This window comes from Microcebus murinus, chromosome 15 (genome assembly GCF_040939455.1).
Source record: "Microcebus murinus isolate Inina chromosome 15, M.murinus_Inina_mat1.0, whole genome shotgun sequence".
Classification (NCBI taxonomy): domain Eukaryota; kingdom Metazoa; phylum Chordata; class Mammalia; order Primates; family Cheirogaleidae; genus Microcebus; species Microcebus murinus.
Window position 1 is genome coordinate 43,455,402 of NC_134118.1, and position 26,447 is coordinate 43,481,848.

The 26,447-nt window shown below is 38.0% G+C and overlaps 1 protein-coding gene across 1 annotated transcript in view; it reads left to right on the forward strand.

Annotated features, from left to right (window-relative positions):
* GYPA (glycophorin A (MNS blood group)) overlaps nucleotides 1–26,447 on the forward strand; it is a 56,303-nt gene that overhangs the window by 13,607 nt on the left and 16,249 nt on the right. The window contains exons 2-3 of the mRNA XM_012783802.2: nucleotides 15,637–15,802; nucleotides 19,450–19,548. Of these exons, the coding sequence (XP_012639256.2) occupies nucleotides 15,637–15,802; nucleotides 19,450–19,548 (265 nt within the window). The remainder of the gene's footprint in view (nucleotides 1–15,636; nucleotides 15,803–19,449; nucleotides 19,549–26,447) is intronic.

Sequence of the window (26,447 nt, forward strand, 5' to 3'; positions counted from 1 at the left end):
CTGAAGACAGCATATACTTGGCCTGTATTTTCTTATCCATTCAGCCAGCCTATGTCTCTTGAGTGGAGAGTTTAAGCCATTCACATTTATTGAGAGAACTGATAGGTAAGGTAGATTACTGATCATTCTGTTGGGTTGGATGTTGTTGCTATGATTTCTGTCTTGAGCCATTGTAATATCTGGCCTTTAATATCTTTGGGTTTTGGTTGTTTTTATATCCGTGGATTATTATTATGATGTTCCGTGCGTAACGCTGTTTTAAGTACTTCTTGTAGGGCTGGTCTTGTCTTGGTGAATTCTCTGAGCCTTTGCTTGTCTGAGAATGTTTTTATTTCTCCTTCATATATGAAGCTTAGTTTTGCAGGGAATAATATTCTAGGCTGGGCATTGTTTTGTTTCAAAAGAGTGAGAATGGGGCCCCAGTCTCTCCTTGCTTGTAAAGTCTCATTAGAGAAGTCTGATGTTATTCGAATTGGCTTTCCCTTGTATGTCACTTGCTTCTTTTGTCTTACAGCTCTTAGAAGGGCCTCTTTAGTTGATACTTTGGTCAGTCTGATGACTGCATGACGTGACGTCTTCCTGTTTGCATTGAATCTCCCAGGGGTCCTCTGGGCTTCTTGAACTTGTATATCGAGATTTTGAGCAAGGCCTGGGAAATTTTCCTCTATTATATCTTCAAAAAGCTTGTCCAGCCCTTGAGTGTTGTCTTCCTCCCCTTCGGCTAAACCTATGACCCTCACGTTAGGTTTTTTCACATAATCCCACAGCTCTTGTAGGCTTTGGTCTTTTCTCTTGTTTCTCTGCTGTATTTCTGTGACTGATTTATTTAATTGGAAGGTGTTATCTTCAAGCTCTGAGATTCTTTCTTCTGCTTGATCTACCCTGTTCTTGAGACTTTCCACAGTATTTTGTAGTTCTCTGAGTTGATTCTTCATCTCCAGGACTTCGGTTAAAGTTTTCTTCACTGTGTCAATCTCTTTGTTGAACCTTTGTTCCATTTCTTGGAGGTTTTTTGTGTTTTCTTGGTGTTGGTTATTGAGTTGTTGTTGCAGCTGGGTGAGTGTTCTTATGATCCACATACGAAATTCCTTTTCTGTCATATTGGTTGCCTGATTTTGGTCGGTGTCCGTTTCTAGGGGGCTGGTGCTCCTCCTTGGGGGTGTGTTTTCCGTTTGGTTCTTCATATTTCCTGAGTTCTTTCGCTGACTTCTTCCCATGTCGATCAGTTGTTGTTTCTTTCCTTAGGTTATTGTTTGGGTATTCACACACCTTGTTTAGTTTCTGAGGCGTTAGGTGGTGCCTGTGGGTGAAATTGGACCACTCCCTGTATATTGAGTCAGTGGATGCCGTGGAAAGGCTGTGCAAGATGCCGCCCCTATCAGTAGGTGGCGTTTGCTTGGAGGAACAGGCTATGGTGTTGGTTTTGAGTCCTGTTATCAGCTCTCGTTCTGGGCGGAGCTGGGTTGGGTAAGCCTGCCCTCAGGCCGTTAGCAGGGGTCAAAGTTCTGTTCTCAGCTTACAGGGAAAGCTGTCAGGGCAGGGCTGGAATGGTCCCGCTCAGCCAGAAAGTCTGGAGGTGGGGGTGGGGCTGTCTGAGACCCGCAGTCTGCAGCAGGCCTCGCTTCTTTCCACCCTCCCCAACTCTGCAGCTACTCCTGGGCCTCTGCCAGCAGGCCAGACCACAAGCCACCAGGCCTCCCCGGACTGTGGTGCCGGCGGGGAGGTTCCCTGCACAGGAACGCCACCTGGGTTGGGTGCAAGGCCTCCTCCTGGGAGGAGGGTTGCCCTCTAGGACGCCGATCCGCCCCTGGAGGCACACAGCCCTCAGTAGGCTGTTCGCGTATAATCCTTCTGTGCCCGGGGCAATGCTAGCCCTCGGTGCAGGGGATTTGGTCTGCAGGTCCGACCTCTGGGTCCCAGAGTTCAAACTGTATTCCCACCAGGGAGAGGATTTCCGGTCCTAATTCACCCACAGGGAGCCCAAGCTGGATCTATGTCTCTCAGCCTCTGAGTCGGCGCCGTTTTCCTGGGAACACGGTGCCAGCAGCACCTGGGAGGGCGGGCGGGGTCCCAAACGGGAAGGTCCCGTTCCCTGGAGGTGCCTCCGGCTGGTGGCTGTATTGTCTCTCTGGGCAGCCGCGGGTAGGGTCGGCGGAGGGGAGGAGGAGGCAATATGGCGCCTGCCGCGCGGCTCGGGTCCGTGCACACGGAGGTGCCCGGGGGAAGTTGGGAACCTGGTGCCACGTCTGCTACAGGCTCACCGTTGGCAAGCGGCGGCAGTCTCTGGGCTGATGTCCGCAGGTCTCTCCACCCACTGGGGAGCCCGCCAGCAGTCCCGAATGCAGGGGAGGGGAAACAGCCGATCCACCTACCCTTGCCGCTGGTCTCCGGGCTGCTCCGGTGGTCTCAGCCTCCAGTTCTCCTCCGCAGCCTCCTCCCGTGGAGTCTCCCGGGGTCTCAGGTACCCCTCCTTCCGGCCCTTGTCCGCTGTATGCTCGTCTTCTTGCTTCTTTCCTCTAGTTTCTGCTAGAATTGGTCTTTTCTGTAGAGACCCTCTGTCTGGCGGTGTTATTCGTCCGCCATCTTGCTCCGCCTCCCACATTTGTTTTCTTATGACATATTATCTTATTTATTCTTTTAAACTATATTTAGCATCAGTTACAATTTGTATCACAGGCGGTGCATTAGAAACATTACTATATGACTCATTAAATCATACCAACTAATATGATATAAGTCTAGTAACATAGAATTTGACTGAGTATTTAAAAATGACTTTTTCAGGGAGGGAGGCAGAGCAAAAAAATATAAATAACAATAATTTTTTCCATCATTTCTTATTCTGGGATCTTTTGTCCTGCAAAGAAAGACATCCAAACTTTCAAATAATTTCTTCTCCTTCCTCCCTATGTCCAGGATCTGAATAGAATGCCCAGACCAAAAGGGTGCCAGGCTTCTGTACTGTCACAGTCTATGAGGGGGGGAAAAAACCACCCTGGTGATTTGGCTGAACCACATAAATGAGAAACAGATTTGTGTAATATGAGTTTTCTCCAAGTCACAGAAGGCCAACGCCATCCACTGGCGTATGTTTAAGGCTAAGGGGTAATTGAATCCCTTTGACACTAGACAGATAGTTGAAGAAAAAAAAAAAAACCTGAAGCAGCAGGGTTTGTCTGGAAGAACCAATTCAGGCTCACATCTCACTTATGGGATAGCATGACAGGACTGAAAGGCATTATTTAGGATTGTGCTAAACATCCCCACATGATTAGCCATGCACAAAAGGGCCCTTTTAGTCATTTGAAGCCAAATTATCTATGATGGCATCAGCGAGTGCAGTCACTGCCATCTTCACTGTGCCATGAAGATTTATAAAGTGGCTTATCTTGGTCCCTGGCCAGTTCAGCTCAGCCTCGGCCTCTGCTTCATTCTGTTAATGATCCCTAATTAGACACATCAAGGCCTGTCCTAATTAAGACTCTTGGTTACAAGTATCCCAAGTCCACTTCAAAATAGCTTCACAGAACAAGAAAATTTCCTGGAAGGACACTGGGCTACCTCACAGATTCCAGACATCGGAAAGTGTGGGAACCTGGACAGTTCAGTGGAGCTCAGGAGATTTTTGTTGCTATTCACCTGAGAGGTCCATCATTAATAAGGCTTAGCTTTTAACTCCCAGTCTTCTGTGTCTCTCCAGAGAAGAATCAGATGGACTCAAGTTGTATCTAGTGTCCTCGCATGAGCTAATCAGCTGTAGTCAATATTAATGGTCACATAATAAAACATATGTCTACTAAGGGCCCACCTTGAAAGGGAAGGGCCATACTGCAAGAAGAGGGCATGGCCAGGCTCAGTGACTCATGGCTGTAATCCTAGCACTCTGGGAAGTCAGGGTGGGAGGATTGCTCGAGCTCAGGCGTTCAAGACCAGCCTAAGCAAGAGCGAGACCCTTAGCGCAATCCTAAATATGCCTTTCAGTCCTGTCATGCTCTCCCATAAGTGAGATGTGAGCCTGAATTGGCTCTTCCAGACAAACCCTGCTGCTTCAGGTTGTTTTTTTTTTTCTTCTAAAACTAAAAACAGAAAAAAAATTAGCTGTGTGTGATGGCATGCACCTGTATGTAGTCCCAGCTACTTGGGAGGCTGAGGCAGGAGGATCACTTGAATTCATAAGTTTGAGGTTGCAGTGAGCTATGATGACACCACTGTACTTTAGCCAGGGCAACAGAATCAGATTCTGTCTCAAAAAAAGGGAGGGAGCTGGATTCTGGGCTCCTGGGTGAAAGGTATCTCTTAGAAGGCCCCAGCTGAGTGTTATAGAAACCTAGAACTTAATTGTGTTGCTATGGCCTGGGTCACCTCCACATCTCCAGTTCCCATGCCAGGATTATAGACCCTGCAGGGCCTGTCCATCCAGGCTGAAGATATTGTCACTACTCACACCCCTCGTTCTGTGTTCCCCAATCATATGAGTCAATTTCACTCCTCTGAACAGTATTCACCTGTCACTTTTGAAAGAGAGATCTCTATCCAAAAGCCTCTTCACCTGATCCTGCATGCAGCTTAGAAACAACGTTCTAATTTTTGTATTTGACCTTATCCCTGTTCCTCCAAACAATAGCTAATTGACTTTTATGTTATGTGATCTAATAGGAAGCAGTATAGCTTAGAGAGCAAAAACTTGGGTCTCGACAGACTGCTGGGGTTCAAATCCTGGTTCTACCACAAGTTAGGAGAATGATATTTACCTCTTATCATCATACTGAGGAATACTATATTACTCACAAGAAGGAACTAATATAAAGCCTGACACTTGGTTAGTATTCAGTAACTTGTGATTAACATCATGGGTTTGTCAGAAGCAAGAGTAACAGACACAATAGAGTAACAATGAAATAGGCATCTTATGTATTATAATCTAAAAATAAATTTACTATCTAATTTATTATTCTTGAGCCCGCAGAAACTCACCTATATTTATTGCTACAGCAAGACACCCAGTGTCTGCCCTCTGACGTAAGACTGCAGTCAAGAATGAAGAAAGAACAGGAGATATTGGGATCTATAGTCCTAGAATCTGATGAAATATCACCAGTCTCTTGGGACTCTACTTTAAGAAAATGAAAGCCTGTCACTAAAAATGACCCTTGGCTATCTGCACATTGATAGTTTGAAACATGCTACAACTACTTCTCCAAATTTGGTGTAATGGTGAAAAGAGTGGGGCAATCCCAGGGAAAATTCCATTATTGGCATCATAGTCATGTGCAGGCATGAGGGATAACAGGAAGCTATGTAGTCACATGGAAGGGTGTTCCTTTCCCTGGGGGAATTTGCCCACTGGCTGACTTCTTATGTGGGAGCATCAGTAGATTATAAGCAGGAGAACAAGATGACGTTGAGGAGGGGGAGAAAAGCTGTCAGGGCTCCTGGTGGTTAATCAAGGCAGGCAGAACAGATGAGGAACTAAAGTCCCTACCACAAAGCCTTTTTTCCCCACAAGACACTTGCTGAGTTTTATAATGGGGAGGCTGGGGAGCTAAATTGGAAAAACAGAGCAAAGTCCCACCAGAGGGAAGGAACCTGCAATAAAACATGACGAATCTCTTCCTCAAGACACTTCCACCGAAGCTGCATGAGTGGGAGGCTAAAAAGCTAAGCTCAACATCCTGCATGAGAGGAAAAACATTATTAGGCATGCAAAGAGACAGAAAAATGTGGTGAATAATCAAGATTTTTAAAAATAAAAGCTGGTGGTTTACAACAATGTGAATGAACTGTACAATAAAAAGGTTACAATGGTAAATTTTATGTTACGTATGTATATTTTACCACTATAAAAACAAATTAAAGCTGAACTACAGATATCTACATATTAGTCAATAGACAAATACTTTAAAATAACTGATTTGTATATTTAAGAAAGCAGAGTAAAACATACCTAGAATAAATGAAAATGAGTAGAATTTCAACTATGAATTGGAGCTTATAAAAACAAATGTGAATTCTAAACTGAAAAAATTCAATATCAGAATCAAAGAACTCATTATATAGGTTTAGCAGCAGTCTAGACACAGCAGAATTATCACTAGAGGTCATTAGATAGTATCTAAACTGTAAGCATAGTAAGAAAAAATTTAAAAATATATAACAGTTAAAAGTTCTAACGTATGCATAATTGAAGTTCCAGAAGGAAAAGAGAGATAATATTTAAAGGATAATGGTCAATATTTTCCAAAACTGCTCAAAATATCAACCCCAAATTTAAGAAGTTCAGCAAATACCAAAGAAAATGACAAGCAGACACATTATAATCAAACTCCTGAAAAGTCTAAAACAAAAAGAAAATCTTAAAAGCAGCCAGAGGACAAAAACACATTGCCTTCAGTGGAGGAGCAATAAGATTGATGAGTAACTTTTAACAGAAACTATGGAAGCCAGAAAATAAAGGACCAATGTCTTCAAAGTGTCAAAAAAAAAAAAACTGAAAATCTGGACATCTATACACAGTGAGGATATACTTCAAAAGCTTAAGAAAAAGAAAACCATTTTAATACAAATAGAAATTGAGTAAATTCTTCACCAAGAGACCAATACTACCAAAAAAGAAAACTACTCAGGCTGAAAGAAAAGGATTCCAGGTGGAAGCATAGAATTGGAAAATGCACAGAAAGTGTAAATATGTGGGTAAATAGAAAAGAATATTTAAACTAATAATAATATCTTGTGATATTTATAATATATAGAAGTAAAAATATATAACAATTGTGCAAATGTCAGAGGGAAGTAAAAAGAGAAAAAATGTGGTATGCTTCTTGCATTGTTCAAAAATCAATGAAACTACTAACTTAAGGTAGACTATAATAAGTCAGTCTAAACAATACACAACTGTCCAACTAAAATCAAAACACTTGATTTATACAAAAGAAGGCAGGAAATTGTAAATAAACAAAAAACAGAGGAATAAATACCAAACAGTCAAGATGCTGGACTTAAATACAACTGTGAAATTAATTTATTAAATGTAAATAGACTAAACACTGCAATTAAAAGACAAAGTGTGCTAGACTAAATTAAAAGGAAAAAATCTAACTGTATATGATCTATAAGAGATACACTTTAACCATAAGGATACTGGTTGAAAATAAAAAATATATATACCATGGAAATACTAATCAAAAAAGAGTTGGTATGGCTATATTAATATCACACTAAAGAAAATTTAATGTGAGAAGCATTATTAGACACAAAAAGCAACATTTTATAAAAATTAAAGGGTCAATCCAATAATAAAATATAACAATCCTAAATGCATATGCACCTAATTACATAACTTTAAAATATATAAAGAAGAAAATAACAGAATTAAAAGAAATAAGCAAATCTACAGTAACAACTGACCATTTAGTGATAGATAAAACAGATGACGTATCAATAAAAACATGATTAAGTTGACCAAACTGATATATATAGAATATTACAGCCAACAAATTACAAAATACACATTCTTTTTAAATGCACACAAAATATTTACCAAACAAACCATCTGCTGGAGTATAAACGGCATCTCAAAGAATTAAAACAACACAGAGCACATTCACTGATAACTGTGAAATTTGATTAGAAATAAATAACAGAAAGATAAATAGAAAATCTCTAAATGTTTGACAAGTAACATCCTCCTAAATAATCCATAGGTCAAATGAGAAATAGGAAAATTATAAACTATCTTGATTGAATTATAGTGAAAATATAACATGATAAAATGTGTGGGATGCAACTACAATATTATACTTAGTGAAAATACATATGTTACAGCTTTAAATTCATATTAGAGTAGAAGAAAGTGAGAAAAATTATAATCTAAGCTTTATATCTTAACAAGCTAGAAAAAGAAAGATCAAATTAAATAAACCTGAAGAAAGTAGAATGAAAGAAATAGTAAATATAAAGCAGAGATAAATAAAATAGAAAGCAGATTATGCACAATAGAGAAAAGCAACAAAGCCCACAGCTGGTTCTTGAAAAATATTAAGAATTATTAAGGAACCATGAGAGAAAATAACAAGTTACCAATATCAAGAATGAAAAACAGGATATCACTAGAGACTTGATAAACATTAAAAATGTAACAAGGGAATATTATGAGTAACTTTATGCCAATAAAGTTGACAATTTAGAGAAAATGGAAAATTTGTTGAAAAAATATAACTTATTAAAACTGACATGGAAGAAATAAACTGAAAAGTATTTTGCCTGTTAAAGAAACTGTATCCATAGAATCCAATTGAATCCGCAATTTAAAGAAATTAAAACCTCTCTTACCATGGGCAATATACATAACCTTAACATTTGTACCCCCATAATATGCTTAAATAAAAAATAATAATAATCCCACAATAGAATGAAAATTAATTTCTCTTCGTAGTAGATAAAGGGAGATTTATATTCAATGATATAAATAAAAATTACATTTATATTCTAAAAAAAAAAAAAACACAAACCTCTCTTACCAAAAAAAAAACTTCAGGTCTAGATGATTTCATTGTGAAATTTTTCTTTTTTTATTTTATTTCAGAATATTATGGGGGTACAAATATTTTGGTTAAATAAACTGCTTTTGTACCATTTGAGCCAAAGTTATAAGTGTGCCCATTCCCCAGATAGTGTGCATTGTACCCATTAGGTGTGGATTTACTCCTCCCCACCCCCACCTGTTTGATTTCCAATGAATGTTATTTCCATATGTGCACATAGAAGTTTTTCAAACATTTAAGAAATAATTAATTTCAATTCTTACACAAACACGTATTATTGAAAAATATTTCTATGTCATTTTATGAGTCTAGTAGAATCCCGTTAACAAAGCTTGACAAAGACATTACAAGAAAGGGAAATTACAAGGCATTATCTCTCATAAATGTAAACGCAGAAATCTTTAAAATATCAGCATATTGAATCTGACTATACATAAAATATGATAACTCATTATGTCTAGATTGGCTTTTTCTAGGAATAAAATGTCATTTAAAAATTCAAAAATAAATTTATATCAATCATTAAATTAACTGAATAAAGAAGAAAATCATGTGATCTTTGTAATAGCTGCAGAAAAAAAATGATAAAATTGAATAAAATTTCATAATAAAATTTCTCAGAAACTAGCAGTAGAACTTCCTTATTTGATAAAAGGTGTCTACTAGCATCACTTCATGAAACATTTTACTGGAAGTCCTAGCCAGAGGAAAATAGGTAAATAAATGTGTGTGTGTGTGTACATATATGACATAAAAATTGCATTATTTGCAGAATAATAGGATTATGTACATTGAATATACAAAAAACTATGAAAAACTTAGAATTAATATGTGAATTTTACCAGGATCACTATATATAAATTTAAAATGAAAGATTATTGTATTTCTATATAATATCAACAAACAATTGAAAATTTAAAGTAGAAAAGCACTTATAATAGCACAAATCTAACACATAGTAAGCAAAACTTCTACACAAATAATCACAAAATATCAATGAGAGAAATAAAAGAAGACCAGAATAAATAGAGGAAAATATTGCATTCATGGATTGGAAAATGCAATATTGTTAAAATATTACATCCTCCCCAAAATAGTTAAGATTGTTTCAGTGAAAATTGACAACCTGATTCCAAAATTAATATGTAAAAGGGCATCTCTACCATCCCTCCTACAAAAGATGTAAAATAGCTAAGGCCATCTTGAAAAAAGAAAAGTGAAAGAACAAGGAATCTTACTCTACAACAAAAGTCTGGAATCATAACAATATGGTATTGGCATGAAAATGTAGAAATAGAAAAATGGAACAGAATAAAGTCCAGAGAAGACCCACATATTACATAGTCACCTGATTTGCACCACAAAACTTCCTCAGCAGTTCAGTGGGGGAAAGATGTTCTTTTCAATAAAGGGTGATGAATCAGCTTGTAAACCACGGTAACATATATATTTTTAAAAAGACCTGCTTTTTAATGCAAAAGCAACCTGAATAAAATCTCTCAGATTTTATTTGGAGGAATAAAAGGCCAGATACCAAAGAATTCATTTTATATAATTTGATTTATATAAAGTTCAAGAACAAACAAAACTAATCAATGTTGTTAGACGTCAAAGTGGCGATTACCTCAATGCAAGGGTAGTTATTCACTGGGAAGGAGCAAGACAGAAATTACTGGGAATGTTGGAAATGTCCTATATCTTGATCTAGTGACGATTACACACATACACACATATGTATGTATGTATATAGTAATAAATTATATGCTTATAGTTTGTATATTTTACATTTCAATAAATATAAATCTTAATAAATAAAATAAAAAATAAATCTTAGGCCAGGCACACTGGTTCACACCTGTAATCCGAGCACTTTGGGAGGCCAATTGGGGAGAATTGCTTGAGGCCAAGAGTTCAAGACCAACTTGGGCAACATAGCAAGACCCCCATCTATACAAAAAATAAAGAAAAATCAACTGGGTGTGGTAGTTCTAGCTACTCAGGAGGCTGAGGCGGGAGGACGGCTTGAATCCAAGAGTTGGAAGTTGCAGTGAACCACTGCATTCCAGCATGGGTGACATAATGAGACCCCACCTCAAAATAAATAAATAAATAAATCTTAGAAATTACTATGTATTTTTTTTTATCTTTGACTGATATATCTCCCTCAGTATTCATGCGGAGAAACAGGGCCAAATCCATGTTTACAAAGTTAAAGGGCAAAATATTCTAAGGGAAAATGTGAATTTAAAATTTCAAAGTTTCGAAAACTACTACAGCATGCATGTGCTCTCTCTCTCTCAATTCCAGACCATTATTCATGCCGTTTTCTCTGCCTTAAATTTTCTTACTTCTCCCTTGACCTGGAGACTCACCCTTTAGATCTCATTGCTTGCTCTGGAAAGCCTTTCCAGAACCCCAAGTCTGAGTCAGATGCCCTCTATGTACTCTGTAGTGCCTTTTGCTCACCACTGTAAACCACTTGACACTCCATAATGCAATTGCCTTCTTACTTGTTTGTCTCCCAGTTAAGCTGTAAGTGCCTGCAGAAGAACTTGAATTACTTAAGGTTGTGTCTCCAGCACTTGACCCAGTGCCTGGTTGCTGCTCATTAGTCATTTGTTGAATTATTACATGGGTGTAGAACCAACTGGATCTATCAATTCTAGGCAGGAAGATCATTCATGGTAGCTGATTTCGGCGGGACTTAGAAGCAACCAGAAGGATTTGTTCACTGCTAACCTCACCATGTAGTGATGAGAGTTTCTGACTTCTGGAGCTTTGCTGAACACATCTCTAACACATCACATCACATTATAATTGTAAAGAAAGGAAACTTGGCCCTGGGTTAAACCTCATCACTAGAAGGCCCTGGACATGCCTCTTAACTAAATTTGATTTGCAAACCCAAATGCAGAAAGGAGCCAGAAAGAGAGTATCACTTAATGTAATGGGTTGTATTGTTGTTCCCAATAATTACTGCCCTTCCTGTAAGTGTTGTCGTCACCATTGCCATATGACTTGCAGAACTCCTCTTTGGAAGAATTATACTTCCTCATCCCATTGAAGTCATCTTGGCCAGTGATTTGCTTTGGCCAACAGAATGGGAGCAAAAATGACAGGCTGAATGTCTGAGCAGAATCATTAAAAGCCATTTCCTCATTTGGCCATTTTTCTTTTTCCTCTGCAACAAAAACAGCATATTCCAAATAGGGGTGTCTCCTTCAGTCTGGATCATGGAATCTGTAGCCATCACAGTAAAAATATAATGTGAACAGGAAATGAACCAGTGCTGCTGCAGGACAGAGATTTTGAGGTGTTATCACAGTAGAAGCTAGTCTAAGTGACAGAAGTAAGCATGGGGTGAAGGCCTTGGCAAACTCAAGAAAGTCTACCTGTCCCCAGGCAGCCACTCCTGTGTCACAGTGGATTGTCCCCATGTGGGCATGCAGGCTTGCTCTTGCCAGATCTTCTGTTAGGAGAAGCCAAAGTTTTAATTAAATCCTCTCCTGATTTTTAATTAAAATACACTTTCTTTTAAATGTTGACAGCTAAATCCATATGTTTACAAAACACTTAGGACCAAATCAAATCAAGTAATACCTTCATAATTTCTTTTCCACTCCTTAGTTTCCTCGTGTATAAAATAAGAATGATAATTATTTTTTCTGCCTTTCTAACCGGGTTATTTTGAATGTCAGATTTGTCTTGCTTTGTGTTTTTATTTATTTTTTAAATTTTGAAATGATAAGCTAACAAAGAAGGTCAAGGAAATTAGTTGGATTACTCTAGCAAAGTAGACTGGACAAATCTAAGGTAAGGAGGTACCAAGGAGGCCATAGTACAAATCACTGAGTCTCAACTTTCCTGTCCCTCCCCTGTTCTTCATACAAAACATAGAAACCAGACTCCTCCACCAACAGATAAGACTAGCATGCAACTATCTTCAGGAATAATCTGAGCTTGAAATAGTTGGGAGGTAAGTAATTGGCAAGAACGAATGTTTCTCTGTCATAAAATAGGTAAGGTGTGTGTTGATCTTTCCAGATTGACTTTCCTGTTCACAACGTTGAACTTCATCCTTCTCTTCGACTATGTCATAGCAGTGACTCAACCAGTGACAAAAAGAAAAAACAAAAAATAGCCCAGGGACATAAAATACCAAGAAATTGGGATGAGATTTCCATGTTGGATCAAATGTCTCAAAAGTATTTGTTTTATTTTAGGCACAGATTCAAAATTCTCAAAAGATGTGGATTTGTCTAACACGTTTGCACGATGTATCTCATAGGTAGGATTTTAGGATGATCCTGAACATGTGTTCAGGAAGAATACAAAGAAAAAAAAGAAGAAAAAGAATATAAACAGTGGAGAAAAGCCTGAAAGAGAAAAGTGTAATCTGATGTGTATTTTTTTCTGTTGCATTTTCGGGGCTTCCTTTTTTCCTTCCATTATGCAGATATGCCACTAGAGGTCATCGTATAGTTCTACTTCCATACAGACTGTGTGTCTGTCCTCCAATTCCCCCACTGAGAACCCTCCAGATTTTGCTTTGCTTTAGTCAGGCCAGGTAGTGTCAACATGTCCACCTGAAAGAAGCTACAAACCTCTACTTAACCCAAGGTTAGCTCCTGCTCCCCAGGTTACTAAGGGTGGATTAGTTTTCCAGGTGACCTGGAGCAAAACGTCCGTTCCTTTCTTGTGGTCTGTGCTCATGCAGGTGGCTTCCTAAGTCTTCTGCTCAGCGGCCCTGATGACAGGAGTTTACTGACTGAGGGTACAGCCTCTGTAGAATATTCTGCCAGATTCTGGAAACTACAAAGGAGACAGGACCCACAAATACAAAGAAACGGATCATTCGGAACAACCTGAGACAAGTGTCAATGAGCAGGCATGTATGTGTCAGGGCTACAGGGGTTTCAAGAATAATGAACGAAGTGATTCTGTGGGAAAGGAAAGTGGGAGGTCACATGAGAGCAAGTGTCCTCAGAGTCTGATCAGTCCAGGCTGAAGAAGGTATGAAAGCTGGATTTTAGGCTGATTTTTCTTTTCCTTTTCTCCTTTCTGCCTTATTGAGGGATCTCCTTTTGTGGGATAACCTGAAGCTAAGATATAACATAGGTTACCCCCAGTAATTCATTTTATATATATATATATATATATATATATATATATATATATATATATATAACAGCCTTGATACTCTAAGACTGCCAGGGAGAAGTTGCCTTCCTCTACACTGCCATATTTGTTTGTCTATTATTGATTGGACCAATATTTATTGCCAACTGTGCCCAAGTACTCAGTGGTAAATAGCAAAGCCACATGCAGGGTGTGCCCACCTAGAAATTATAGTCCAGTGGGGACACAAAGGTGATTGCAATGCAGTGTGATAAGTCCTGTGATAAGGGAAGAAGAGGGCACCATTCGAGTACAGAGCAGGGGCTCCTGATCAAGACTTAGGAAGTCAGGGAAGGCTTCCTGGAAGAAGTGCTATTTGAGACCCTAAGCAGAATTTCAGCAGGCTATTTAAGAAGAGAATAAGCATGTTCCAGGCAGAGGTGCCGCAGCCCAAAGGAAAAAGGAATCAAGCAGAATTTTATTTTTGTATACACAAATTTTGGATCTTGCTGTTTTCCACTTACATATTTTACCCTGAGTCTCCACGTCTTTAACTATTTTTGCTGACCTAATAGTTCATTGTGAGAATAGTGACTAGTTTACTTACTCACTTTCAAAGGGAAATGGAATTTTTAAAGCTCATGCTAATTGCTCTCCTCTTATCAATATAAAATTATGTGAAATAATTATTCACTGCTCATATGAATATTCACAAAATCTCCTTTATTAAGCTGTCTCTTGAGAACAATTTTTGCAACACAACCTGATATCCAGCTGTAGCAAATACTTAATTCATGGAAGATACTGATTTATTAAATAGTGTTTAAATTTAACTTTTTACTACAATTGTTTTGCATGGCTTGGCAGGGCCTTAAGAGGGGTTCTGGATCTTGGGGCTTTGAAATTCTTGTCCTGCTGCTTGGATGACCCCCTCTGTGTCATTCATTCTCAGTGTCCCCCAAAGTCTGTGTCTCAGCTCCTGCCAGCCCCCACCAACCCCTCGATCCCAGGCTCCCCTGTCTCTGGAATGTTCAGCTGACATTTATCTCAATCTTCTCTCCAGTAAATATTTTTTTTTCTGTCTGTGGCCTAGTTTCCTGAAGCTGCAAACATCAGCTTCTTAAATGATATTTTAAAAACCATATTTGGGGTAAATATGTAGATATGATATATTTGACCAATTGCTTACATAGCAAATTGATTTTCTAGGTCAGGCAGGGGAGACTTTCACAAAATATCTTACAGGAAGTAAGATGATTTAGATGGAGTATCCAATCACCTTCTTTTGAACGGTTTCAGATCTGATTTATGTTGTTCTTTGTTCTGCCTACCTTTAGCGTGGAGCTTCCTCAAATTTCCGTACTCCTCATATTAACCTACTTTACAACAAGGATTTTGGTTTGTCTGTTTTTGTTTCTTGACTGTTGCATTTATTGTCTTGGTATCCACTTATGCTCTTTTAGTGAGGCATATTTTGGAGAGAAACAACTCCCAGGTTCCACAGCTGTGGGGGTCCAAAACCCCATATTCAGTGAAAGATTTCCTGGCTCTCCCATCTCTAACATTGCTATGTGACTCATCATGAGTTTGAGAGTTTTTTAAACCTCAGGGCATTCAAATGACAAAGTTCTCAAATCTACTTATTCCACATACGTGAAGTCACTTTCATCTTGGACCACAAGTATCTCCGTATTAAAAATGAGAAGGTTCAAAGCTCCCTGACAGCGACCGCCGCCTGGCACATGCCCTGGCCTCAGACCTGCACAGTCCGATTCTCAGTCCCATCAGGTGGCTCCCAACTACTGCCTGGCCACGTCCACTTACTTTGCAAAGCAAATTTAACAAGTGGCAGCTAGTTTCTTGAAATGAAAATTTTGCTTGCCACGTTCATAGTCTCAGCTAAGGAGACGTCCGTGTATCTTTATTAACAGGCACTGAAGAACTGTGCGTAATTTAAAATGCCGCCCCTGCCTATCAGCTGATGGCAGCCTCAGGAAGGTGGGCCTGGGAGATAACGGTGTGCAGGCTGAGGCCCGGGAAGGACACCTTCATTCGTCCTTGGCGGTTTTCTTGCACTGACTTCGAGAGGCAGCTCGTGATCTCCAAGATGTATGAAAAAATAATCATTGTATTACTATTGTCAGGTAAGTGATGTTTCCTGGCTTGATGCTGGTATATTGGATATGCGATCATAGATTAAAATATGAACCCCCTCATTTTAGTTTTATGTTATGTAAATGAATAAATAAAATGAGTAATATCTCAGATTCAAGTCTGGAGGATGGATTTTTGGGGGACTTAGCTAGCAATGTGGGAGAAATGTCACAGGGAGCCTAGTAATTGTGGCTGAATCACAGTTTTTCAGTATGGGAGGCTTACTTCCATTCTTGCCTAGCTGAAATTAAAAGAATTTTATCAAATGTTATGAGAAATATCTTTGTATGAAAAAATTTGTTGCATTGTTTGAACTATAAAGAGGTTAATTTCTTTTTTCTTTTCTTTTTTTTTTGGTCCTCAGTTTTCAAAAACTATAATTTCCTCCTTCTCGTGCCAAACAGGGACCAGCCACCAGCATGAACTCTGAAACATGGGGACTTGTTTCCCTCTCTGGGTTCATTATTGAGGTGGTATGTAGGGGAAACAAAACAAAACAAAAAACACCTCTTATGCAAATAGGTGTTGGTGTAAATTTTGGGAGAAATCTAAATCAATTCATTAAAATAAAGAAACAACATGGGGTTATTATTAAATTGTACTTAATTAACATTATTTTTGGCCTCTTTCTGAGAATGTTACAGCTAACATCCTCTCAAATGCAGTGCTTATGTATTAGAAATGCTAGTGTCCGGCACAGAGATCAAAAGCAGGCAGTTACTTAAAAATGTACTGAGCCCATCAGACATTGCTGATAGCCAAGTTAGAGCAAGTGTCAAGGATCTACTGAGCATTCTGTAGGATATAAGGAAGACTTCCAGGATGTTCTAAGATACCCTAGGGGATAAAGCAGTGGAATGGTTAAGAGCACAGGCATGAGGAACAGAACTGGGTCCAAATCCGGCTCCACGTACGAAAGGCTCAAGAACATTAAAGCAAGTTACTTGCTCTCTCTTTGTCTTAACGTCCTCATCTGTAAAAGGCAGACAGTGTCGGTACCTGCCTCACACTAACAGCTTAAGGACTAAACAAAGTATTTAATGGCATGTGCTTACTCTGGTGCCCAACACAAAGGTAAAATATTACGTTTACTATGTATGAGCTATAATGATTACCATCATTAATAAGTATTAATAAGTATTATTAAAATAAGTAGCAGCTATGATAATGATTATAGACTAAGGAACATGTGACTGTGGATTTCTAAAAAGTCAGAGAAAAAAAGGAAAATTACAGGAAAACAGAAGACTAACAAAGCTGCTCTAATATTGTTTTAAGTAGGAAAGTATGAAAACATTTAGTTTGAAGAAAAGAAAACGAATGGAAAGGATGCAGTGTAACATTAAAATATATTCGAATATTTGCAGAGCTATTACACAGATGAGAAAAAAGGTATTCTCCATGTTGCTCCCAAGGGCAAACTGGGGACTCCTCAATCAAAATGGGACATCGCACACCCTGTTTGGGGGTGTGGGGCGATGGTGCACGATATTTGGAATAACTTTGTACAACTTACAGATGCCGAAACTTTGGAAAAATTTTCTGGAACATAAATAAATTCTTCCTTTCTGCAGCTACTCAAGCAGATGGTAGATTGAAGCCTTAAATGGCACTTGAGGAAAAGGCCACTGGGGCCAGATGACTCCAAAGGCTACAGTGGCCTTCAGCGCCCAAGCTTCTATCATCTTTGTAGCTTTAGAAGCCCTCCAGGGAAACCCTCTTGATGCAGCTACTTTATAGTATGATAGAAAGGTTTAAGAGCAGGTTTTTCCCCTGCTTTGCTCATTAACCGAAGAAGTGAAAGTGCAAAGTGTGAAGAAGGTTAGACATCTTTGACTACGGGGGAAAAAATGATCATTTTGATTTCTCCAGTAGTCTTAACAATAAAGGCAATATTTTTTAATTCTAAATTTATCAGAGGTTCATCCTCCAATGAGAATCAGTTCTTTTCTAAAATTACTTGATTCCCAGTCCTGGAATTCCTTCGCTCGGTAATTACATGGCAGGTGCTGAACCAGGCCCTGTGGCCGCAGTAAGTCAGAAAAGCTCCCGGGCAGGTTCCATGCAGGGTGGACGGGCTTGGATGGTGGGAAGACACACAGATCATAAACAGAACAACAAGTCAATTATTAAAATAAGAATAGACAGTTAAAAATAATCCAAAGAAAATAAAACCAGGTAAGGTGGTAGACATGAATGCAGAGGCTGCTTTAGAAAAGCATAGTAGGAAATTTTTTCCTGAGTCAGTGACATTTATGGTAAGAGTTGAAAAATGACAAGGAGCCATTCTTGAAAAGGATGGCAGGGGGAAGAAAGAGCAAGAGTGAAAGTTCTGAGACAGGAGCAAATTCAGTGTGTTCAAGGAAAACGCTAAAGCGTCGATTGAAAATCTGATTCTGAAGCTAAGAAACAATTGGAATATACAGTATTCTGTCACTTTGGCTAGGACATGATGACATAAACCAGGACTCTCTAAGAAAACAATGTTTATCAATTCCAGGAGTTTCTTAAGAAAAAAAGAAAAAAAAAAAAAAATAAAATAAAAAGAAAACAATGTAAAAATTTTCTGTTGTCACTTAAAAATTCATACCAAATTTGAATTACAGGTCATAATATACTAGTTTAATCAGAAAATCCAAGGGGACTGTTATTACCACGGCTGCTTTATTCCTCAGTGTAGCCCCAGAATCTGGCACAGTTCCTAATGAGCAGAAGGATATTGGTTGGATAAGCAAAGAAGGAAGTGAAGGGAGGGAGAAGGAGAGACAGAGAGGGAAAAGAAGGAAGAAAGGAAAGAAAAAAGAAAAGGAGGGAGGGAGGGAGGGAAGGAAAAAGGAGGAAGGAAATATTTTTTTCATCTGTTTATGCAAAACGAGTGCTCCGTGTAGATAGACCATGATTACCCTGTGCATCTTACCCGTGTGCTTGCAGGTACACCAGTCTGAAAAGCACATGTTTAGAATGACTAAGTAAAGAAGCAAGGAATCCCTTTTTCTTTCAGAGATCCGAGAGCCTTTCTAACTGTCCATCAAATGTTACAAGAAAGAGTTACAGGAACTGTGTGTCAGGGACCACATGACTTTAAACTCTTTAAAAGCAAAACTCGTGCCCTCACATATGTGTCCCACAAACTGCCAGGCACATAGGAGGCACTCGGTAACAACTATTAGTTTCAGAAATGACAAATGACCAGAATTTTGTGGCAGATTAGTTTTCATCATGGAATACCCAATGAACCCCTGTGGGCCTCAGTGCCCTCATGCCTATTAAATATAGCACCAAGGAGACGGTATATAAAATCTTTTCTGTTTCTAAACTTCAATGAATCCCCAAAGTTCAGCCTGAGATGAGCTGTAGACTTGTTGCCAAACCTATAAATATCTTTAGCTTGGTGTGAGATTGGGTTTTTAGAAAGAAATGGATGCCCCACTGTGAACTCCTTTGGAGAACGAGTCCTAAGACAGAGGAAAGAAGGAACAGCATCTCAAAATTGATTGTTAGTAATTTTAAATTGGGAAACTGAGCTTAATATTCTCAGGATGAATTTCGTTTTACTTTGGTTTCTAGATTATTGAAAACATCTATGAACCTATTTGGGAAGTACATTTTAAAGCATTTTCCCAACTTGTCTTTACAGGTTATATTTCTATAACAACAAGTGATGTTTCTACAACAGCAAACTCATCAAGTCCTGCCTATAACCAAACCACCCCAGAAAATGAACTTGCAGTATCAGGTGGGACCTATATTTTTACATAATAGATTTACAGCTATTATTATTATATCCACATCTTTAGTAAGCACTTGTCTGTGAAATTTTCTGTGATAAATGAACTAAACTAAAACCAAATCAAAAATATCAAAAAGAAACATCCCAGGGTTATTTCTGGATTTGGGGATTGTGAGTAAATATTTTTCTGGTTTTTAATACATTTTAAATATTCTGAAAAAAGAATTATACTATATAATTAGAACAAGTTTAAAATGTTTTACAAAGTAAACTGAGGAAACACAATCTCTGCTTTCTAAGAGGTCTTTAATTTTTGTACTGTGGGTCACAGATTGTGATCTATATTATTTCTTCTTTGGGATATTTATTAAAAATTTCTTTGTAACCCAAATTATTATATATAAGCACTGGAAAAAAAGATGTCATCTTTGTTTATAGTGTACAAATTTCTATAAATAGCTACTTAATCAATTTTGGTATTTCTATCTCTAAATTTATATATAATACAATTCATTAGGTTCTGTATATAGTTAGGTTCTGAATATAGTTAGGTTCTGAATAATAATATCCAACACTGATACAGCACTTATTTTGTGCCAGGCACTGCTGTAAGTAATTCACTTACATTTAATTGTTTTAGTAGTACAATATACATAACATAAAATTTGCCATTTTATCTATTTTAGTGTACAATTTGATAGCATTTAATACATTCAAAATGTTGTTCACCCATCTCCATTATCTAGTTGCAGAACATTTTCATCACTCCAAAAGGAGACCCCCCATTCCTGTTTGCAGTCACTCCCAATTCCCTCACTTCCCCCAGCCCCTGGAAACCACTAATTGGCTTTCTACCAGTATGGATTTACCTATTTGGAATATTTCATATAGATAGAATCATACAATAGGTAGGCTTTTGTATACAGCTTATTTCACTTGAGATCATGTGTTTAAGGTTCATCCATATTGTAGCATGTATCAGTACTTCATTCTTTTTTATGGCTGAATATTATTCCATTGTATTGATACATCACATTTTGCTTATTCATTGATCATCCGATGAAAATTTGGGTTGTTTCTGTCTTTTGGCTGTTGTGAATAGCGTTGCCATGAATATTCCCGTAATAGTTTTGTTTGAACCCATATTCAGTGTTCATAGGTATATACCCAAGAGTAGAAGAGCTCGTAACTTGCTGAGAAACTGCTAAACTGTTTTCCACGGCAGCTGTGTGTAGGAGGGTTTCAATTTCTCCATATCCTTGCCAGCACTCGTAATTTTCCATTTTTTACATTATAGTCATTCCAGAGGGTATCATATGGTTTTTCATTGTTGCATTTTTCTAGCGACTAATGATGTAGTTGTTGGTTATTTGTAGTTTGCATATTTTCTTTCAAGTCCTTTGCCTATTTAAAAAAAAATTTTTTTTGGATTTTTGTTGCTGAGTTGTAAGAGTTCTTTTTGTGTTCTTGGTATAGACTCTTATCAGATAGACTATTTGCAAATATTTCTTCCCATTTTATGGATTTTTTTTCCTTTTGATAGTGTCCTTTGATTCATTGATGTTTTTAATTTTAAAGTCCAATTTATCAATTTCTTTCTTCTGTTGCTTCTGATTTTGATGTCATATCCAAAAAATCATTGCCAAATTCAAGGTCATGCAGATTTATCACTATATTTTCTTCCAAGAGTTTTATGGTTTTTGCTCTTATATTTAGATCTTTGGTCTATTCTGAGTTAATTTCTCTATAGGGCAACAGTTCACCTTCATTATTTTACATGTGGATGTTCAGTTGTCCCAGTACCATTTATTGAAGAGACTATTCTTTTCCCATTAAATAGTCTTGATGCTCTTCTTGAAAATCAATTGACCACAAATATATGGGTTTATTTTGGGAACCTCAATTCTTTTCCATTGACCCATATGTCTATCTTTAGGGCCAAATCACAGCAATTTTGATTACTATTATTTTGTTGTAAGTTTTGAAATCATGAAGTATGAGTTATCCAACTTCATTCTTCTTTTTCAAGATTGTTTTGGCTAATTAGATCCCTAACAATTTCATACAAATTTTAGGATCAGCTTTTTCGTTTCTGCAAAAAAATTATACATATTTTTAATTTACTTGATCCAGTAAGTAACTCTATATGGTAGAACCTGTTATCCCATTTTACAATGGTGAAACAAAAATACAGAAAGATTAAGTAAATTTTACAAGATTTCAGATAGTCGCTAGTGGGATTAGTTTGAACCCAGGCAGTTTCACTCTAAAATATGTGCACGTTAGTGGAAATATTATATTACCTTTGTCATACACAGTGATGTTCCAGGGTTGGCTCTTCCTTACTCTTGTGACATTGTCACTCACTGTTCAGCTTGTGCTTTCACCAAGGTAAAGCCTTTAATGAAAGTTGATGCTCTGTCTTCCTCTTTTGGTGCAGCTAAATAACTCTAGCTGCGTGACTATTAATTAGTCTTTTACTCCTTTTTTTATATGGACTAGATAATTTATTAAAGCTGGAAGCCTCCATTTGATGTGACTACTTATTTCCCAGTAATGATTATATTTAAAAAATCAAAATAAAAGAAAATAAGTACAAAGCACAAAGCATGAATAGTATAGCTATTTGAGGCAACTAAGAAGATGGATCATGGCAGTGAAGTTGCATCTTGCTAGGAGAAATATCACAAAAATTTGCCTCTTGACACCTTTCCTGAACAATTCTGTCAAGTACAGATCTCAAAAACATTTTGTCAGGCGATACAGCAATGTCCTTTTAAAATGAGTGTATGGGAATGGAAGAACACATAATAAAATCTATCTTCATCAATTTGTTAGCAAAAAAGAAGTATAAATGAATAGCTTGTGATTGCTAGGTGGACATATTTCATATCTTTTCACTGTTTGTTTTTTGCTTCCTTGATCTGTCATAATAGGAGAAAACTTAAAATTTCTCACTGCTAATGTATTTCTGCCAATTTCATCATTTGTTTTATATTTCTTGTTGCTATATTATTTTGGGCTATAATGGTCCACAATTTCCTAATAATCATTGTGAAATATATCATTCAACAATATAAGTTAATCCTCCTCATTTTTGCAATGGCTTTGTCTTTAATTCTACTTTGTCTAATATTAATATTATGATTTCTGTTTAGTTTTTTTTTTTTTTTTTTTTTTTTTGAGACAGAGTCTCGCTTTCTTGCCTAGGCTAGAGTGAGTGCCGTGACGTCAGCCTAGCTCACAGCAACCTCAAACTCCTGGGCTCAAGCAATCCTCCTGCCTCAGCCTCCCGAGTAGCTGGGACTACAGGCATGCGCCACCATGCCCGGCTGATTTTTATATTATATATATTAGTTGGCCAATTAATTTCTTTCTATTATTATGGTAGAGACGGGGTCTCGCTCAGGCTGGTTTTGAACTCCTGACCTTGAGCAATCCGCCCGCCTCGGCCTCCCAGAGTGTCTGTTTAGTTTTATATGTATTTTTGTCTTATATACCCTTGCCCATTTATTTTTTACACATTTTATATTCTTTTATTTTGTGTTTCCTTTGATGTAGTATACATTTGTTGGGATCTTATTTAACCTATCTGTTTTGACTCGATCCAAAAGTCTTTGTCTTTTAATACAGAAATTTAATCCATATACCTTGATGAACTCACAGCTGACATTTTGTTATCTTATTTCTGTTATCATCTATATTTTTATTGTATGATTCCTTGCTTCTGACCTTTTGATACATACTGTTTTATTCGTCCTTAACCTCTTGTGTATTTTCAAAGGTATAGAGCCTACTTGTAATTACCCAATTGGCTAACTTTATTTTTTTTAAAGCATTCTCTCTCAGAACTCCCAAGCCATTTTAATGACACAGCACACATAGATACACCCACTGCATTGATGAACCTATATGAGCTGGATGAAGTTGTACTACAGGAACCAACTGGCCAATGGCTTGTGAGCACCTTGAATGGATTTCAGGTGTGTCTGAGCTACTGATTCCTTCAAACCCTCTGGCAGCTGGGTGTTCTGATCGGGTATAGCCAGGTGCATCAATCTCAAAACAAAATCATACATGTATTGGGACATAGGGAACGTATACTACAACTCATTGCACACAGACACATGTCTGAGACAAAATTCCACAAAATATTACCCGCCCTTACCATGTGTAATGTACTTTGATATAGTCTCATCTATTTTATACAACTTCATTGTTTAATGTCAGCAACAACCCAGTGCACTGATGTCATGGCCCATTACTGCAGGAATGCATTATCTTGACTGCATGTTATACCCATCTGAGCAGATCTAAAAAGTAATGATGATTGGGCTCCACATCCAGAGATTCTTATTATACTAATACAGGTACCAGCAGACTACAGCCTGTGGGCCAAATCTAGCCCCCCACCTGGTTTTGCACAGCCTGAAAATTAAGAATGGTCTATGCATCTTTAAGTGCTTTAAAAAAATCAAAAGAAGAATAATATTTTGTGACATGTGAATATTATATGAAACTCAAATTCTACTGTCCACAAATCATTATTGTAACATGGCCTGGCCATATTCATTTATTTACGCTTCGGCTAACATATCATCTATGGCTGCTTTTGTACAACCACAGGTTCAATTACTGTAATAGAAAAAGTGTGACCCACAAAGCCAAACATATTTATTCTCTACTCCTTTACAGAAAAAGTTTACTAGTCCTTGTGCTAAGGGATCCCAACCTACAATTTGAAACCCTTAGTTTTAGACTGAGGATATCCACATTATGTTTCCGCGGAGTTTTCGAAGTGGCTCCCAGGTGGCAGTGGGCTCAGGAGGTGAGGACCCAGGCCTGTAACCCAGGCTGGCTTCCACTGAGCAATTTAACTTTGTCTGTTCCACACAATCACAAGCTTATCCTTGGAAAGTGCTCAGATCAAAACCAAATGTGTTTGGTGGTGGTGGGTGGGAGGGGGGATTGTGGTTCTAAAACAAAACCGAAAGAATACACCAACATTTGAGATGGCAAATGATGTTACTTCTCAAGCAATTCCAGCGAATATCATTTAGCCATGGTTTTCTGAAGACGTTCAAGTTCTAGATAAATGAAACATCAGAACCTTAGAAAACATAAGGATGGATCTTAAAGCCCAGGAAAATGAACTTTACACACATTAATCTCGTCTACAAAGTTGCTCTTCCTGCTGGCAGGACATCAAAATACAATGCCTGGATTACCACAGATGATTCTAACACACAGTCAAGAGTGAGAACTACCCATCCAGTTCATCGCTGCAATTTGTCATTGTTCAACCAGTGACAGGAAGTTTTCATCCTATGGATGACTTTATCCTATGGGATAAAGTTTTATTTTTAATTAGAATTCTTCTCATCAAGCCCAACTTCCCTATGCCCCAACTTAATGTGTATAGAGTTCAGCTACAGAAATGCCAATATCTTAAAATAAAGCCAGCACACATAATGTATGTGAAATCCTCTTTTGTTCTGAGGATTCCATAGTAAGCAGGAGTAACTTTATCCTTTAGAAAGTTCAATTTTCCTAATTTGCAATTGGCTGCTTAGGCTTAATAAAACCCTTTAAAAAAATGAATGAAATCGGCCAAATCCTTACAAAATTGCTCATAAAACAGCAGCTGGCCGGGCGCTGTGGCTCATGCCTGTAATCCTAGCTCTTGGGAGGCCGAGGCGGGCGGATTGCTCAAGGCCAGGAGTTCAAAACCAGCCTGAGCAAGAGCGAGACCCCGTCTCTACTATAAATAGAAAGAAATTAATTGGCCAACTGATATATATATAAAAAATTAGCCGGGCATGGTGGCACATGCCTGTAGTCCCAGCTACTCGGGAGGCTGAGGCAGAAGGATCACTCAAGCCCAGGAGTTTGAAGTTGCTGTGAGCTAGGCTGACGCCACGGCACTCACTCTAGCCTGGACAACAAAGTGAGACTCTGTCTCAAAAAAAAAAAAAAAAAAATGAATGAAAACCAACAGTATGGGCATCTAACTAAATTATTACAACTTGACCCAGATTGAGCTTATCAATCTTTTGGTTAAAGAGCAAAATGGAATAGTTTCCTTAAAATACTGCTTCATGGCAATTGTCATCTTCAAATATCTTTTGGCACAGGCAAGATTTCCACTTACACATTCAATCTGTATAAGACAATGGGGTCTGACAGAAAAGACATGGAGTTGGAAGTCAGTGGATATGCATTTGTGTCCTAGTTTTACCACAAATTAGCTGTGTATAACTTCCACAAATAAATTTATTAATTGGTTTTTGTGGTCATCCCAACACCAAAAAGCTGTAGCACTTAGAAAATTTAGTTTTCTGACTTGGAAACTATTTAGGGCATTTCATATGCAGGGTGTGTCCTTGTAGAAGTTTGCTTATGGAAGATAAGACTTCTGTCAGCTGCAAGTCAGGAGGGAACCCAAACCTACACCAGTGGCTGCACGAGCTGACTTTATCACATTGTGACAGGAGCTCAGCTACTGAATGTTTTGGCGCCCAGCAAAACTGCAGGGTATTTGCCCAACATTGCACTTTACTTTTGTTTGTAATAACATTTCATGCTAGAAACGTCAACTGAGAGAGCCATGTGCTCTAGTGAATAGAACATATAGCAGAGAGGTAGGAGACTGGATCTCTATTCCTAGTTGTATTCCTAGCATGTTCTGGGCCCACAGGTCACCCCACTTCCTTGGTGCAATGGAAAAAGTGGAAGATTCTTTCATTCTCCCTCGCTCAACACGCAGCCATCATAGGCTGGTAAAGTTTTCTGAGTATCTATGATTTCAGAACAGTGAGGATAAGAGACAAGAAAGGTGAAATGTTCTAGAGCACGTCAGGTGTTATGCAAGTGTAAATTGTGGGAGGATGTGACCATGCAAATTT